This window comes from Rutilus rutilus (assembly GCF_951802725.1).
Source record: "Rutilus rutilus genome assembly, chromosome: 13".
NCBI lineage: Eukaryota > Metazoa > Chordata > Actinopteri > Cypriniformes > Leuciscidae > Rutilus > Rutilus rutilus.
The window spans coordinates 24,698,383-24,717,178 of NC_140218.1; the positions used below are offsets into that span (position 1 = coordinate 24,698,383).

Genomic DNA, 18,796 nt, shown 5'->3' on the forward strand with positions numbered 1-18,796 from the left:
TATGTGGTCCTAAGTCTTCTAACCATATTTGAAGGTGATAAAAAGAAACGGACACTTACAATGCTCAGACACAACGCAGTCCTCTATGGAAAGCCTGTTAACCTCGGAAGATAATTAACAAATACTTTATTAGTAAACTAACATGTATTAATATCTGTAGACTTCTTAATGGTGGATCTGAAGCTTTAAAGCAAATCTGTGATTATCAGTTACCATCCAAATGCAGAAAGAAAAATGAACTGATGCTGCAACACAAATCTCCAGCACACACTTAAACAGCTCCGTTTTCTGCCAAAAGAAGAGTGTTGAAGTTTTTTTTTTTTTTTATCAAATAACTATATATGACAGAAATATTATTACTCAAATTTACCAGCATATAGGGCCAACATACACATCTCTGCTTGCAATATGGCTTCAGAAAATTCAAGAAAATCTTATCAAGGCCTTTTGTGTCAATTCAACAGTTATACAAAGCTTTACATCAGCGTAAAACATTTATCTGGTCAAATAACTAATGCAATAGTTATTTACGTACATTTCATTGACAAACAGACAGTAGCAGTTTGGAGGAAACCTCCTGTGTTCTTGGAGTAGCACTTGATTACAATCTCATTTAACCTCCGTTAAGCCAAAAGACAACTATCTGCAAACCACACATTCATAGTTTAAACAAACAAAACAAAAATTCAGGAACATATTCGCCTTCTTTTCTTATAATCTATTGTAAGGTTCTTTAATAAGCGCCTAGTTGGTATGAGGTAAAAAGTGCAGGGACTAGACTAAATTAAAGACATATGTATGCACTTGACACCACATAAAGCACAAATTAAGATTGTCAAGCAGAATAAATATCAAGCGCTGAAAACCTTACAGATGCCGCACAAAATCTGCACAACAGAAAGCAGCATATTATTTGATGAAGAACTTTGCAAACAGACAACAAATAATGACTATATCCAACTACATATACTGTACACAATATCAGAGGGAGGAGGTAGACCGAAAGGCAGCGGCTATTAATGGTTTAGAGGGACAGAAGATAAGATGATATGTGAGATGCAAATAACTACAATTAGTGTTCATCTGGTACACTGTTTTCTGGCTAATCAACCCAGCTGTCACATACACAAAGTATAAATTTGTAAATCAGTGATGATTCTTTGAAATGGTGGTGTTGGTGAAATCTAACTGAACCACAAATCCACATGTATGCATTAGCCTTTGGACAGACAGAAACACACAATCAAGTTTACTTCAAGTAATTGCTTATAAAGTGAATTATAGTGCAATCGACATCACCTTAGTGTCAGTCAAATAAATGGTCAACATGAACATACAGTCATGGCCAAATGTTTGGAAAAAAGCTGTGGGCATGCTATTTTTTTTATTAACTTTCAACAAGTTTTATATTCCTCTTTTCATACCAAGTAACAATACGAAGTAAAAAAATTCTTTATTTGATATTTTTAGTGGAATTATATTACATAGTATTTCTGAAATAACATATTAGCATAGCAACAAAATGTTTATAGGACAGCTGGTATGACCTCTGCAGGTAAACCTCAACAGGTGCACTAGTGCCTGATGCTAGAGGCTACACTCTTTAGTGTTGTTTTTAGCGCTCACAACTCACATGGTGGCTGTAGCCAGATTGAGCTCCGTCCTAGGGTGCGTTTCCCAAAAGCTTGGATAGCCAACTATGGTCGCAAGTTCTGTCGTTATCAGCATAGTAGAGTCAGTGTTTCCCGAAACCATAGTTCCAAGGAACATTTGCAAACAGCGTCACAAAATTGTGTGGTTGGAACGAAAGCTCTCGACCTGTGGTTAGAAGCATAATTCTACCAGAAAGACTCGGGAGGATAAATACCGTAACAAGTATACATTTATTAACAGCTCAGCGAGAAAATTATGATATACAGTTCATTGGCGTAGGCCCCTTCCGTAGCTCGCATTCCGAGGGTACGGAATCTGCATTTCCTGCCTGAAGACAAGGGGCAGCCGACCCCTGGGAGGTATAAGAAGGGACCATCCTGGTGGTGGTGGGGAAGGTGGAGGTGAATGAAGGCGTCAGCATCTGCGATCTCAGACATGTGTAAGTTTCGATCTTTTATACTACAAGTATTTAGAGCACGATTGGATAATGAGAAGGTAATCGGTGACGTAACGATTGAGTCTTCCCGGCAGAACTTACGCTGAAGCTTTCATTTTCTTGTTTGCATGACGTGGACTCAATAAATACTTATCTTGAGCAAAATGAGCAAGCTGACATTCAGTAGCCTACTCTCTGTCTTTTATTTATAATACATACAAATGTCATTTACGTATTTTAGATGTCAAGATATTTAAAGCGAAGAGTGCGCATATACGTGCTCTAGAACGTAAGAATGAGCCTATGATTAAATCAATCTCAAACAGATGAATTAAAAGAAGTTATTACTCCACCACGTGCGTGACATCTTTAACCAACATGGTTGAACGACCACTGACAATATGGTTTCGGGAAACAGTCGTGACTAGCTAGTTGATTTCTTCAACGATGCATCGTAGGCTACTATGGTAGATAAGCAGCGAGTTACCTTGTTGTACGGGAAACGCACCCCAGAGCTGGCAGAGCAAAATCGCTAATTAGCCTATATAACTTGGACCAACAGTGAACATTAAAATTACACCTATTATTAAAGCTTAGTCTTTTATCCAAAAACATTTGGCTATGACAGTATTTTGATGGTCACACAGTGAAAAAATCACACAGTGAAAGACAATCATAAAATTCATATCTGGTGAAAAAGCTCCCATGACCCGATTAGAGTAATTTAACCCTGATCATTGTCTAAACGCTGAATCTTTTTACTGTTAATATTATTACTTAAAATGTGTTGCCCATTCAACCATACAGAGCATTTCTAAAACAACAAACTTTCCCACTTATTTGAGCCCAGAATAAAGAATACATTTTCTAAAAGACTCCAGATGGACTAAGTATCATTTTGTGACAGCATTTATCTAGGACACTAGTTGTATATGCAAAGCATATAAATAGATGAGAAGGCGCTTGCCTGGCTCCTTAAGGGGAAAAGATGACTGCTCTGAGCCACACAGACAAAAGTAGTGGGACAGCTAACTACTGCACTCACGGCTACAACAATGATGGCCATTAGTAATCCAGATACTTTGGCTGCACTGTACATTAACACAACAAAAACACTCGCTCAGATAAATCAACTCACATTTACAGCACACACACCCTCCGCAGTGACAGTGAGAGTGACGCACAAAAGGTCAGTTCCTTCCCATCACTTATTGCGTCTCTTCACTCGAAATAAGGGTAACACAATCATATTAAAGGGGATCTTTTAGTGTCACTCACAAAGCTTCAAAACACATACTCTTGCCTCTTTGTAGTGTAGCAGTTGTGGAGAAAGGTGAAAGATTGCAAGTCTTCATGAGTATCTTATTTGTAGGTGTAAATACATGCTAGTGATTCTTCTTCCTTATTCTTATCTCCTCTTGAATATAGACCATAGAGAACCACAGCATTAAGGTGCTGTGCTCAGACACTATGCTTCCAGTGGTCGCCTCAATTAATTTTTAAGTTTTAACCACTCTCTTATTGCACATCTTGTGATATCACTGGCTTCAGGGCTTCCCAAGACAGAAGAGAAGGTCTCATATATTCATTCCTCCTGGACCACCTCCTCCTGCGGGGTAGTGCCGAAGACCACCTCCTCGACGCAGGGAATGGAGGGCCACAGTGCAGCAACCCCGCAACAGAGAACCAATATGGTACATTGGCTGACCATCACGGTGTGGACCCCGACAGAGCCATGCCACTGTGGGGACCACTGGCACGACCACTGCAAGCAAATCCACTAGGAAGTGCCGGCTCCAGTAGTTCTTTACAGGTAAACCGCAGCCAGACGACTTGGAATCTGTGTTCGTAGCACTCTCATCAACCTCATCTTCATCATCTGAACCTATATTGATTACATTATCCCCTGCAACCCCAGCCTCTGTAAGTACACTACGAGGCTGACTGGTCTGTGGAAGGGAGTCCTCTTCTGTCTCGACCAAAGTCTGCACAGAGCAAGGGGAGGTCCCAGGGTTTGGCAAAGGGTCTGTTAGAAGTTGAACAGAGTTGGTTACTGGAGATCCAATGGTCTCTGTGGTCAAAGCTGTTGTTGTGATTGGCAAGTCTGTAAGGGACTCTGAAACAGTAGTCTCCTTGACCGGGGACTCCATGGGGATCAATGCTAAAGATGCAGGTCCTTTTGGAACTGATGCAGTTGGTGCACAAGGCTCCATTGCAACAACCGGTGCAGACTTAGTGGAAAAATCAGTGACAATGGAAGTTGTGGCAACTGTTGCTGTAATGGCTGACTCTGTAGCTACCGACTCCAGATCATCTCCCTCATCAGACATCCAGGTAGAGGTCGGGCTGCAGGCCTGAGAGCGGAAGGTACGCTCAGCAATAGTGTCCAGATCAGAGTTAAAAGATGTACTGGGGCCATGTGCTGGCGCTGAAGCCGGAGAATGGTCGGTCTGAATGCCTTGCTCACGCAGGTGGTGCAGGTATAAATGATGATGTGACAGACATGGATTACTTACACTAACACTGGTCCCCATTCCGATCCCACTGCAGAGGAGTGGTACAACTCCCGTCTCACTGTTGCACAGCGCCTCATAGGTGGAGGAGTGTGGCAGGCGGGAGTACGCATTGAGCAGCGAAGCAGTTTCTTGGGACAGAAATGCAGCCTCCAGGAGCAGGTCTGCCTTGCTGGCTCCTCGTCCACTGTCTCCGCAGCAAACAAACCCGCTGTCCTGCGTGCCCTCGCCTGACAAACATGGAATGTCACACCCGTTTTCATTACCCCCACGTTCCGGGCCGGTCTGGTCACTCAGCCTGGTGTAGGTAGAGCTGCGGGTAAGCGAGCGAGCTGGGGAGCCTTCTGAAGACACCTCCAGGCCCTCGCTGACCTCCAGCCCTGCCCCCACCACCCCTCCACCCACTAGGGCTTCTCCTGCTTTGGTGGTCCCGACCTGAGCCAGCTCCATGCTTTGCAATAAAGACTCCAGCTTGTGGTTCTGGAGGTTTATGTCTTGGAAGCACTTCTGCACCCCAGTGTCGGTGTCTCCCAGACTGGATGAGACAACATCTACAACCTGTTTAAGCTGCTGGATCTCCCTGCGTGCCTCCTTTAGAGCCAGTTGGGCCTCTACACGGTGGCACTCCTCTTCAATCCAGTCTTCTTGCATACGAGACAGCTGAGTACGCAACTCATCAATCTCAGTGTCCCTAAGGAAGGAGGAGGAAAAAGTGAGAAAGAAACAGAGGATGTCAAAAGAGAAGAGGAAGGCACAAATGTACAAAAGTAGAGACCAGCAGGTGGAGAAAAGACCAAAATTAAATCTGTTGTGTGAAATGTTTTCGATTTGAAAATACGGTAGGCTTTTATTTTACAGTCCTGTTTCCCATGTACATACTATGTACTTATTATAGTAATTGCAATAACTAGGTACTAACCCTGAACCTACCCCTAAACCTTACATTAATCCCTGTAGTTACCTTACACTGTAAAAAAATTCTAACCCTCCCAAATCAAAAATTTCAAGTGACCGATAACATCTACATTTTTTCAATTGGCCCAAGTGAAATTCTGTAAATTTCAATTGGCCCAAGTGAAAATCTGTAAATTTAATTTTATAATTTACAGAATTTCACTTGGGCCAATTGAAAAATTTTGATGTTATCGGTCACTTGAAATTTTTGATTTGGGAGGGTTAGAAATTTTTTACAGTGTATATTACCCAGTACTTTCTTAGGTAAGTACACTGTAAGTACACGTAGGTGCACGTACTGTAAAATAAATTGCAACCGAAAATACTTTGTCCTATCCCAACTTGATCTAAATTTGCCAACTATATGTCAGTCACAGATAGTTGGCTTTTCTTGAAAATTGTAAACAACATGGCTCTGTGTCAGTTTCAACACTGGTCTGTTAGAGCGGCCCAACACAGCAACATCCTGGCTTAATCAGTTGTGTGAGTTTGTTTCAAACTATGTTTGTTTGACCAGTGGCAGAAGGGGAGTGTGCCAAGGAAACCTATTTGAAAAGAGCCAGGGGTCAGGGTTTGTCAGGTTAGCATGGTGCAAAACAACAACAACAACTTTCTCCATTGAACGCCATTCACTGTTTGCCACTGCATGTTCTTGTGATGACACCAGCCAATCAGCATTATTGTGAATTTTTCTGTGGCTCGACAGTAATTACTCATGTGGCCTTTATGGCTCAAGTGATTAACTCATTACACACATCAGCTTTGAGAATGCATTACCACTTATATGATCATTGCTATTAGACAAATGGGGGCTGCCATTAAAAAAACAGTTTAGAAGTAATAAATATTTAGTTTAGAGGCCTTGCATTAGAGGGAAATAAATGACAAATTGCACAGTCTAAATGCTAATATACAGTGGTAAGCAACTTGAATAGGTAAATCAGTCTTTGTAATTGTTACATGGTCTGGAAATCATCAACCAAGTGCAAATTTGCATAACAATTTCAAATAAAAGAACCAGTTTAATTAACTGCTGCTCAAAGCAGCTGCTTAAAGATAAAACCTAATTTCATCATAGACTGATGAGATCATTAGTGCATTGGTCCTCATTTGAATGATGCATGCCTTACCTGTCCTGCAGTCTGTCGATGGTCTCTTTAAGTCGTGCTCTCAGGTGTCTGATACACACCTCTTTCTGTTGCAGTGGAGTTAGATATTGCTCAGGTGGAGGGGGCCGGATACCATGGTTATCATTGCAGGCGGTGTATTTCATGTGACGCCTGATATGAATGAGAAAAGTGGTATATAGAAAAACAAATAAGAAGACGTTTGAAAAAGAGGCAATGCATCATTGATCACTGGGTGAGTTGTGGCTCACCTATGGGTTGGGCTTCCATCACTGCCCTTGCATGATCCTGAATTGCTACTGCTGCTAAGAGAGGCATTTCCATAGGGATCGCGGTTACTGACAGGTGCTGGACTTCGTCTGTGCAATAACAGAATCACAAACTCAGTGTCACCTTCAAAGCCACTTAAGAGGACCCAAGACAAGGTATACACAGAGTGCACAAACACACACACTTACATGAACAAACAAAAAATACAATTCCACGAAACTCAAAACAAAACATGCCCACCGATATGAAATGACTAACATGCCTCTAAAGATACAGTCACCTGTAGAAAACACCTTTTATGGATGTAAAAAGAAAAAGACAACCAGCTCACATAAAACTACAAAAAATGGCACAAATTGCAAAGTAAAACAAGCAGTTGTATTATAAGCTGAGGCACAGATCATGATAAATATCAATCATGAATCAATTATGAGAAAGAATCTTGCAGCTGAATTAGCAGAAACTGACAGCAGCTCCATTTTGATGATCTGATGAGAGCAAAGATTTACTTTGCACACCACAAATATGAAATCATCTTTAACTTTGACACACATATGCAATTCAAGCTTTAAACCCCCCAGTAAAATCAAAAGTTGGATATTATAGGGATATTGTGCAGTGGTTGAAGAGTTTGAATCCATGCTGACACAATGCCACAACAAAGAACAAAGAAAAGTGAAGAAATGAAGAGAAAAAAGGAGGAGAAAGAGACAGCACTGATGAAAGAAAGAGGGATAATGGAGCGCTGACCGACAGTGGCGTTCCGGGGACTTTGGTGTCAGAAATCCTCTGCTCTGTCTCATAGAGACCATAATGCCTGACTCCATGGGTGTGTAGTCTAGCTCTATAAACCTGCAATAGTCAAAACTGACCCACAAACAAGATGGAATCATTACACAGGGTAGCACACACCTAAAGTTCACCTCAACAGCTTGACCTGTATTGTAGATATTCAAATGAATGTTTCTGTGGAAATTTTCTTGAAATCTGTGCTTATAAATATGGGATGAATTTGGGTAGAAGTAGAGGTTATGTTACAAAAAGTCATTATGCAGCACTTTTACGCACTGGGTTGTAACAATTATGCTCTATTTCTATCTGGGTTTTTTTTTTCAGTTTCCCACAAAAAAAATACATGCAGATTTGGTCTTTTTTGATACACTCATAATAACACTGTAAATCATTTAAATGTACAAAACATTTGGTTAAAGCAACCTCTGGGTAGGCATCATTCTAAAGTCCATTTAAAACATCCAATTAAAATTAACAATTAGATGAAAGTTGTTTTTTTATGTCCATGAAACATGAGGTTGCAGATCTGACAGATTATTTAACAGATTGTCTGACTAATTAATTGAGTCATAGACAGCGAGATTGATAAAAGGGAGCTTGTTATAATTAATTCTGGTCAGAAACACTAGCAAAGGGCTGGCTAGGATTAGAGCCGCTTTGCCACACTTAAGAGAATAAAATACATACTGGACATATTGTACAAAGATTTACTAGATTATTTTTGACAGAATTACACTGTTTCCTTCATCTTTACTGGCATTATGTAAACAAATTTTTTTTACATTGTTTTTAAGACCTCCTGAACATGCAGTTTCAAGCTTTATGCTGACCTTACATAGCCTACCAAAATCATAAAGCTGAGGCAAAACAGCACACAATCACCTGTCAAATTCTGGAACAATGGATCATGGGGTAGTTTAGAGCATAATTAATCTCCCAGAAACATTCTCTTTTGGGAACAAGCAGGTTAGCAGCACTGAATGAAAGCAATTCTTTTAAGTGGTGCAGAGTGGCGCGTTCATGATGGATAACTAGGAATCTAGTGATAGTCTGGTGTTAATCAGCTGATATTTGGTCAGTTTCATTTCAATTTTGTAAGTGAGTTTTGAGTAAAAATCGTTATCAGCATTAACTGCTGAAAAACTCAGTTGACCACCTTTTAAAGCTACAGTTGCAGCAGAGAATTTAAAAAATACTATCAAACAGAAAAATCAGCAATAATTATGAGACAAAACCAGGTCATAAATGTCCATATGTATTAGTTAAGTTGGTAAAAGTTAATTGAAATAAAGATTAAATAAAAACTTAAAACATAAAAATAAAATTTATATAAAAATATTTTTAAATATAAATAAATACATTAATATTTTAATAATGCTCAAACAACACTGGTCCAAATATAATTTTAAAATAGATTTAAAATGTAAAAATAGACCAATCATAACAGCACATTTACAGTGACAAGTCACTTTATACTGTCCACCAGGACCACCACTGGTGGGCTGTAAGAGGTTAGCTGAACTACCTAACCATGAAAGCAAGCCAAGGTCACGGTTAAGGTGGGAGCAAAGCAGAGGAAATAAAAGTAAAGTGAAACAGCTGATACAAACAAAGCGTGCTTGAGGAAAGAGAGAGTGAGAGAGAGAAAAAAGAGGACTCTGCTATCAATAATGATAGCAAGGAAAGGAAGGGAAACTGAAAAGCAGCTAGGGTAGTTGGACAGACCAGGTACGTCCATCATGTTTCCAGTGATATGGACTTATTGAGGGAAAGTCGGGTAATGTGGTGTAGTGAATATGTGCACTGCATTGCCACACACAATTAGAATCACTGTGAATATATCACATTCATTGTAGGTCTCAGATTTTCAATTCAGTCAGAGCCAAAATGGCTACTCATGGGACAGATTCCCGGATTATTAACTTCCTCTGAGCCTCTGTCAAAGACCCTCTCAGATCCTCAACATCAGCATCAGTGGAATCAGGTAATAAACTGGTGTTAAATTGGCGTGTGAATGCCCAGTGCAGCAGTGTTGTCTACTACAGTCATGCCCTACTGTAGGGTACTGAATCAGAGTCTCACACAGGGGATGCAGTGGGAGACGACAGCATTTGTTGCAAGCGGTGCTTAGGCTGTAGGGCCTTCAGCAGGTTGAATCTGAGGAAAGAGATGAGACAGAGGCACAGAGCTGGGCTCTACTGCATAGTTTCCATGAATACCCACTGCCCATACTGGTACATATTTTGCAGTGACAAAATGATCTGTATTCAGACAGAATTGGCTTTAACCGAAAGTGTGTGGACACTACAACTTTTCCATTTATCCATTGTTGTATAATTCATACAATTGTCATTTATAGTTTTTTATTTCAACCGTTACGTAAAATAACGCTAAAAAAGTTTTAAAAAAAGAAAGAGAGCAAGAGAGACACAGCGGTATGTAGTACTGTAGTTTAAAGTTACTCATGACAACATTTCTGAGACGCACACTATTTTAAAAGGAACCTGATGTAAGTTTATTAAAAATATTGCTTTATCCTTGTGCTTCATGAAAAATCAGATTGACACGTAGTTCTTATATAATTTGGTGGAATTTGTTATTTGTTTTAGTCAGTCTATGCCAGACTTTTTACTCTGTGCAAAGGAATGAAAGGGCTCATATCTGTGGTGCTACAGTATATATGGACTTCAAAAGTATTTGGGAAGAAATTAATACTGTTATTTTTAAGGTTGCATTAGACTAATCAAAAGCAGCAAAATAATAGTAGATAATAGCAGATAATAATAAATGTTTCTTGAGCATCAAATCATCATATTAGAATGATTTCTGAAGGATCATGTGACACTGAAGACTGTGGGCCCTATTTTAACGATCTGAAACGCAAGTGTCAAAGCGCAAAGCGCAAGTAACTTTGTGGGCGGGTCTCGGCGCTGTTGCTATTTTCCCGGCGGGATAAATGACTCTTGCGCCTGGCGCAAATCTAAAAGGGGTTGGTCTGAAGTAGCTTCATTATTCATAGGTGTGGTTTGGGCGTAACGTGAAATAAACCAATCAGAGCGACATCTCACATTCCCTTTAAGAGCAGGCGCGCTTGTTCTAAAGCGAATTCCTATTATAACGGCGGATTTGCCAGGCGCACGCGAGGAGCGGTTCACAGCCGAGGAGACCGACGTTCCCATCAGGGACGTTGGGGATGGAGAAACACACCCAAATTAACTTCGGTTAAACAGGCCTATGATAATTTGGGTAAATGTGTAAGCTAGATGTATGCTTTTATAATAAACTGTCTATCTATCTATCTATTTATCTTTCGTAATAATGTATGATTTGCAAAAATGATAACTGCTGCGTCTGTGTGTAGATGAGAGAATCAAAGTGTATGCGCATTGTGCACACGCTACATTGATTAAGGCCAAGCATGCGCCCTTAAAATAGCATATTAATAACATGCGCAACGCGCCACTGACTTTAAACTGTTTTTTTTTCGGTTAGTGGCGCAATTGTTTTCTAAACCTGTAAAATAGCACCAGGGAACGTTTGCGCCGGAACACGCCTCCTCTTTGTGCTGAACCGCCCCGGGGAGCGCAAGTGTATTTCTTAGTTAACCGACGTGCTTCTGTGGAGGGAAAAGTCCGCTTTGCGCGGGTGCAAAATAGGAATGATACATGCGTCCGTGTACAAAGTCAATTGCGCTGGGTGCAAGATAGGGCCCTATGTCTGTAAAAGTTTTTTGTTTAAATTGTATTAACATTTCAGAATATTACTGTATATTTGATCAAATAAATGCAGCCTTCTGCAGTGACTTCTTTTAAAAACATTTTTATACAACCTAGTAGTTGAATAGTTAAAAGATCTTGACAGCAGGGAGATGAATTGAAAGAGCTAAACATCTGATGTATTAATGACAGCAGCAGAAGAGAGAGAGGATTATTGAAGCACTTGATGCTCAAAAGGTCATTAAACTACAGCAGAGACATTAGTGTGATTAAGAGCAGACCATGGGTTAGACATTACAGCAAAGCACCAACACAGCTGCGAGTTTGAAAGAATGTTGGTCCGAAAGAAGATTAATGACAGACAAAAGATGTGCCTTACTTGCGTGATCCAGAACTAGATCTTTTATTTGAAGGCGAAGACATGGATTCAGCTGTCCTCTCCCTTCTTTCTCCTTCTTCAGCTGGATCTGTCCTCCTCCCTGTCAACACAGGATGAAACGCTCAGCTGCAGCCAGCCTGAATAAAATACAAGAACACAGACAATGAAGTCATTTTGACTAGAGGAAATGATTCTCTATAGCAAACCATAAATTAACCCTCATCTCATTTACATAACAGCAGTGTCACAAGCAGGTACAGTCAAAAAGGAAATCAAAAGTTTATAATACTATTAAAGAAACAGTTCACCCAAAAATGAAAATTATGTTATCATTTACTCACCCTCCATGTTGGTCCAAACCTGTATGACTTTCTTTGGTCTGTGGAGCATAAAAGAAGATACGTTTTTTGAAGAAAAAAATAATAATTTTGTGATCCACAGAGGAAAGAATGAATGAACGATTTCATAAACTTTTCACTTTTAGGTGAACTGTCCCTTTGAGACATGCACTAAATGTTTGCATATATTCTCATTTTTATCTCTGATCAAGTGAGGCAGATCATGCCATCAAAGTCAAAAGGAAACAACAATCGCCCATTTCATTTAATCTCTCCGACCTCTTCACACTCAGCAGACCTGGCAGCAGCATTGCTTGCGGAGCTGTAATAAATTTAACATTGTGCTGACACGGATTTGCTGGACTCTGACTCTGCGCTGATGCTAAGCCAGACAACAGAAATACAGTAACAGAGATTTAACTTTCACATTCGGACTACTCAGAGATATCAAGGTCTGGCTGAAGCTCTAAAAATGTATTCATTACTGATGCAGCAATCATTTTTAAATCGAGAGAAACAGACAAACAAGCAAATGAGAAAAAAGTTCTTGACTCAGTTTTAAAGAACCTTTATGCCAAAAAAGTTATATAAGGAGTCTTAAATGATTGCATAATACTTTGATGTTTAATGTTGTTTAACATGTTTGCTAACTAAATCTATAAAATAATCACATGATGGGAACCCCTTAAAGGGTTTGTTCACCTAAAAAATAAATGATCCCCATAATTTACTCACCCTCAAGCAATCCTAGTTGTAAATGACTTTCTTCTTTCAGCCAAACACAATCAGAGTTATATTAAAAAATATCCTGGCTCTTCCAAGCTTTATAATGGGATTCAATGGTACTTGTATTTTGAAGCCCAACAAGAAGAAAACTTTATAAACTATAATCACTGGCTTTCGGTAACGGCTGGGCAACAAACTCAACATTTCTATTTAAAAATTCTCGTTTTAGATTTCTAATGGTGTTTTGTTTTGCTCAATCCTCTGTGCTTCCGCGTTCGTCAATACGTCATGCGTCGGGTCAGAGGTCACTCTTCCGCTAGACTTGAGTGTGGCCGTTACCGTAAACCAGTGATTATGGTTTATAAAGTTATAAATATGGATATTTTTCTTACAAAAACGCATCTCTTTACTTCAGAAGGCCTTTATTAAAACCCTGGAGCCGTATGGATTACTTTTATGATAGATGGATGCGCTTTTTTGGGCTTCAAAATCTAGGGTACCAGTCCCATTATAAAGCTAGGAAGAGCCAGGATATTTTTTTTATATAACTCCAATTTTGTTTGGCTGAAAGAAGAAGGTACACCTAGGATTGCTTGAGGGTGAGTCAATTATGGGATACTAACCCTTTAAAGGTTTGATATATGAAGCTCCTGACAGAACCCTTTAAGGAGACCTATTATGGCCTAATTTTGTCTTAAAGTATACTAGAACAGACTTTCATGCTTGAATGTTCAAAAACCACATAATTTTTTACATTATTTTCCACTATTACAGCATCTCTCTTCCCAGTCAGTCAGTAACACAATGGGCCCTATTTTAACGGTCTGAAACGCAAGTATCAAGCGCGAAGCGCAAGTAACTTTGTGGGCGGGTCTTGGGCGCTGTTGCTATTATACCGGCGGGATAAATGACTCTTGGCCCGACACAAATCTAAAATGGGTTGGTCTGAAATAGCTTCATTATTCATAGGTGTGGTTTGGGCGTAACGTGAAATAAACCAATCAGAGCGTCATCTCACCTTTAAGAGAAGGCGCGTTTGTTCTATAGCGGATTCCTATTATAACGGCAGATTTGCACAGTTCACAGCCGAGGAGACCGACGTTCTCGTCAGGGCCGTAAAACACAGAGAAGTGATGTTGGGGATGGAGAAACACCCAAATTAACTTCGGTTAAACAGGCGTATGATAAAGCTAGATGTATGCTTTTATAATAAACTATCTATCTATCTATCTATCTATCTATCTATCTATCTATCTATCTATCTATCTATCTATCTATCTATCTATCTATCTATCTATCTATCTATCTATCTATCTATCTATCTATCTATCTAAATAATGTATGATTTGCAAAAATGAAAACTGCTGCTTCTGTGTAGATGAGAGAATCAAAGTGTATGCGCGTTGTGCACACGCTACATTATGGCCAAGCATGCGCCCTTAAAATAGCATATGAATAACATGCGCAACGCGCCACTGACTTTAAACTAGGTTTTTTCGGTCAGTGGCGGAATTGTTTTCTAAACCTGCAAAATAGCACCAGGGAACGTTTGCGCCGGAACACGCCTCCTCTTTGCGCTGAACCGCCCCCGGAAGCGCAAGTGTATTTCTTAGTTAACCGACGTGCGTCTGTGGAGGGAAAAGTCCGCTGTGCGCGGGTGCAAAATAGGAATGATACATGCGTCGGTGTACAAAGTCAATTGTGCTGGGTGCAAGATAGGGCCCAATGTTTCGTTCCTCCTTCCAATGTGATTGGTCGTCTGGACCAATGTGTTGTGATTGGTCCGCTTCCAGCGTGTTTCGGAAGTGTCACGCCTCTTGACATAACCACGAGTTTCAATATACTACTAACACAACTCAATTTGGCCTTGTCTCTGTTTTGCACATGCCTTGAGCAGGAATTATTTAAAAATACTATTATCAAAAGTGAAATAAGCTTTCTGGACAAAAGATAACTAAGCATAATTTTAGAGCTTCGGGTCATTTTGACCCACGAGGGAAGGATTTGTTCCTAAGTGTGAGGGAAGGATGAGGAGAGAACAACTCCCTTTGGACTGAACTTAGTGCTTTGTCACTTTACAGACCTTTTTCATGCTCAAACAGCAACATTACACATTAAAGAAAGTTGAACGTGTAAAAAAGTAAAACAGGGCCTCTATATAGAAGAGCTTCTGCTACAGTGTGCATCCAGAGACACATGGTGAAGAGAAGAGGGATTAATGATCTAAATAATTAAAAAGCCATTGGCACAGCTCAGTATTAGCAGCAGTACACTCACAAAAATAAGCAACTCAATCCTTCACTTTGATGACATGACCTTTCAAACACTTGGGGTTGCTTGGGTGACAAAAATGAACAAAACAACAGAAACCTAACACATTTTGCTGTAAAATGTGCAACCGCTGAGTCAGTATCGGGACAGTGTGGTCTCCCTCTGACGCAGTGTGAGTCATAATGTAGAGCGCAGCTGCTAAATCTATCCTATCTGCTTGAACTTTGCACCAATGCAGAAGACTAGAGTCTCAGTCTCTTACACAGTTTATTCCGTCTGTATAGTTAACTCTTTCTTATCAAATACACAACTGCAAACTAACATAAATATCATAGGTGAGTATTAGCGTAGCTTATACAGATAGTAGCAGCTTAATGCATGAAATACGTAATTACTTTTTGTGGCTATTTTATGCGAGAATTTTTTTTGAAACAATTTTTATTGGGCTTAATAATGGATAATCAGCTCACTGGTGATTCAGTTACATTTTGATGTTGAAATCTGCTGCGTCATGCTCCTGCTAGTGTCATCAGCACTGGACGACCTCTGTCTGCTGTCGAATGAAATGTGCAGAAAGCTGCAGAAGAGCGATTATTATGACCCAGCACTTCTTTTCTCTATCACAGCCAACATTCAAGCCTTTTATCCCCGGTTTCACAGACAAGGCTTAAGCTAGTCCCAGACTAAAATGCATGTTTGATCTGTTTTAACTGAAAGCAACTTGCACTTGCAAAATATGTCAGTGCCATTGTTTTGTCTCAAGATGCACACCAGTAATGTTTTTTTTCTGGCACGTTTATAAAAGCTACTTGAATGCCCTAATTGAACTAAGGCCTAATCCTGGCTTAATCTAAGCCCTGTCTGTGAAACTGGGCCAGGGTATCACTGCAGAAAGAATGTTTACCTCTCAAAAAACTAGTTAAAAACCCAAATAATCCAATAACCAAAATTATAAAAGCAGCAATATTAAAGCAATCTATAAATGCTCTATAAGACTTCTGGAGTCACATGTGAGGAACAGACAGAAAGTCATTATTTCAGTGATGTTATTGATAACTAAAACTATAAAGAATATTTAAATTAATTGAAATAAAGCTGAAAAAATTATAAATATTGGATGGAAAATCTTGAACTTTAAATATTAGATGGACAACTTCAGAAATGTAAACAAACACAAACTAAAATAAATATACACTAATTAGAAATATAGGCTTTATCTAAAATGAAAACGTAAAATCTTTAAATAAAAGCTAATTCAAAATATTAGTATATAATAGTATATAAATAATTCTAAAACAACATGCATTTATATTATTTAAATTGAGAATACAGTCAGAATACAATCGTAAACAAATCATTGAGTAAACAGTCATGATTACTATGATTGTTGTATTTTTGTTACAGAAGAAAATGCAATTTGGAAAATAAACAACAGATAAATACTTGTTTTTAGGTGAACTATCCCTTTAATAAATCTGGTAACACTCACAATGAATGAGTAGGCTGCTGCCTATCTTATGTTTTCTTAAATCTAATGGCAGCTAGACTAATATTTGTAAATTTTTGTATTTGTATTTTTTTTCTAATTTTTGTTTAGTTAAAGGGGTCATGACATGAATTTCTTTTAAAAATTATTTTAATATGTTCCATGAGGTTCACTTATAATGTTAATAAAACTGTTGGAGCTTGATTAAATAAATACTTTGTTTATAATGAGGAAGACATTTTAAGCTCTGAAACTTGCAGGATATTTGAACAAAAACCTCTTTTAGATTTGGTTTAATTAAGAAAAATAGTAATATTTGCATATTAATTCGAATTTTTTTAAGTAAAATGTTAAATTAAATATATATATATATATATTTAATATGTGACTTGTTTTCACTGGCTTACAGAGTGAAATATATTGATTGCTTTCTTAAGGAAATGTTTTGGAAGATTGGCTTGAAAGCTGAGAGGATGTAGAGCAGTCACCATGGAGACAGCCACTATTCTAGAACGTGAGCTCCACAAGTGGTGTGATTGGCTTTCCTTGCTGGTGTGTATGTGGTGAGACAGACAGACGGGATGCTGACATTACACAACCGCAAGGCAAGCAGGCTCAATGGCAAGTCAATGAGCAACAAATAGCATTCTGCAAAGAAGAGGGTGATACTTATTGTGATACCAGAGAGAGAGAGAGAGAGATTAATAGTGATGCACCTTGAGACATTCTGTAGTTTGACCGGTTTTAATATGTTGTAAATTATGTAAACTTTCTTGGATGTGATAAAGACTAAATATGATGATCTTTCTAGATCCTCCCAAATCCACTTTTAGGCACACTTTCTCTGCAATTTGGCAAGTCCTTACAGGGATGCAAGGTCATACTGCACCCTAGGCCGTACAAACTACACTGTCCCTGTCACGACTCACAGCGCACGAGAGGTGCTCAAACCAAATCAGAAATTAAACCAATTTCCAGGGCTAGGAAACGACAAATTTCAAGTTATGAAACACAGTTCTAGGATTAGCACAGTACGAAAGCGCAATAGAGGCAAAACCATAACAAACGCAAGACACACACGCATGCTCGCTGCAGGGAATCATCTGTTGTGCGCGCGCACATCTAAACACCGAAAAAAAAAAAACCAGAAGATGTGTGCACACACGGTGCAAATAAACATAATTTAGCGTGCGAATGTAAGATATCGTTTTTCTCGGTACATCCAGATATCACAAAAACCGTGCACCTGGCGCGTCACAGTCCTTGGTGTGTCCTACACACGGGAAATGCATAAGAAGTCATTCGCTACAAAGATGCAGCACGATTTGCATGACATACTGCAATACAAAAACGTTTTACATTTACCTTGTAGCAGCCTTCCGGCGAGAATCAGCTTGCCTTCATATAAACAGCAGTGTTTAGCCGTGTTTACCCGTGCTCGTCCCCGTCAAGGACTCCGCCACAGCGGTGCTCCGCTGCTCGGGAGGGCGAGTCGAGGCGACGGGGCGGGTGCTGGTGCTGGTGCTGCTCGCTGATAGTGAGAGGGATTCTGGTGCGTGAGCAGAGCCTCGTGAGGGAGGACGAGCGTTGATATGAAAGCAGATGCGTAATATTACGGAGATCTAAAAGGGACCACACCACTTGAAGTTCGGAGGACATGTGGCGTTTCGTTTTTCTGTTTCCGTTTAATTATTTCCGAGGGTGGACTTTTCAAATAATTTTTTAGATATTTATTATTTATTATTTATACTATAAATAAACAGCATGTTAGTGCTGTTTTGTGCTCATTACGCTATATAAATAGGCCTATGGAGGCAATTAAATACCTCCCCCTCCCCTCAAACACACTTTATGGTCTGTCTACACATTTTAAAAGTAAAATCTGCAGTAGTTTACAACCTGCAGATAAGTTTATTGGACATCACATCACTGTGCAAATTACTAAAGAGGAAATCTGCCCAAACTGCCAAAACCCATAAAAAAAAAAAGAAATTATTGAGACAAATTAAATGGATGGAAACAAATATGTTAAATAGAACGATTCAAGGTAACCCTCAAAATAATAACCCATTCTAAATTAACAAGCACACCAGGGACTCTAGTTTGCTTCATGTATGCTACGCCTAATAAGATAT

At 39.3% G+C, this 18,796-nt stretch overlaps 1 protein-coding gene across 10 annotated transcripts; it reads right to left on the bottom strand.

The window, feature by feature from the left end:
* Positions 1–286: 286 nt before the first annotated feature.
* snphb (syntaphilin b) lies at positions 287–18,230 on the bottom strand. 10 transcript variants are annotated; one of them, XM_084427680.1, is made up of 8 exons: positions 18,027–18,230; positions 12,182–12,219; positions 11,841–11,940; positions 9,828–9,902; positions 7,704–7,820; positions 6,935–7,042; positions 6,687–6,836; positions 287–5,293 (listed from the first exon to the last, which is right to left on the bottom strand). In XM_084427680.1, exons 2-8 carry the CDS (start codon positions 12,186–12,188, stop codon positions 3,667–3,669), a joined length of 2,184 nt encoding a protein of 727 aa, XP_084283806.1. In that variant the 5' UTR covers positions 12,189–12,219; positions 18,027–18,230; the 3' UTR covers positions 287–3,666. The 10 variants fall into 10 exon arrangements, with proteins under 10 accessions (XP_084283806.1, XP_084283808.1, XP_084283811.1 ...); XM_084427682.1 differs by having other exon boundaries at positions 11,841–11,977; XM_084427685.1 differs by lacking the exon at positions 12,182–12,219 and having other exon boundaries at positions 18,094–18,230.
* Between the last annotated feature and the right edge of the window lie 566 nt (positions 18,231–18,796).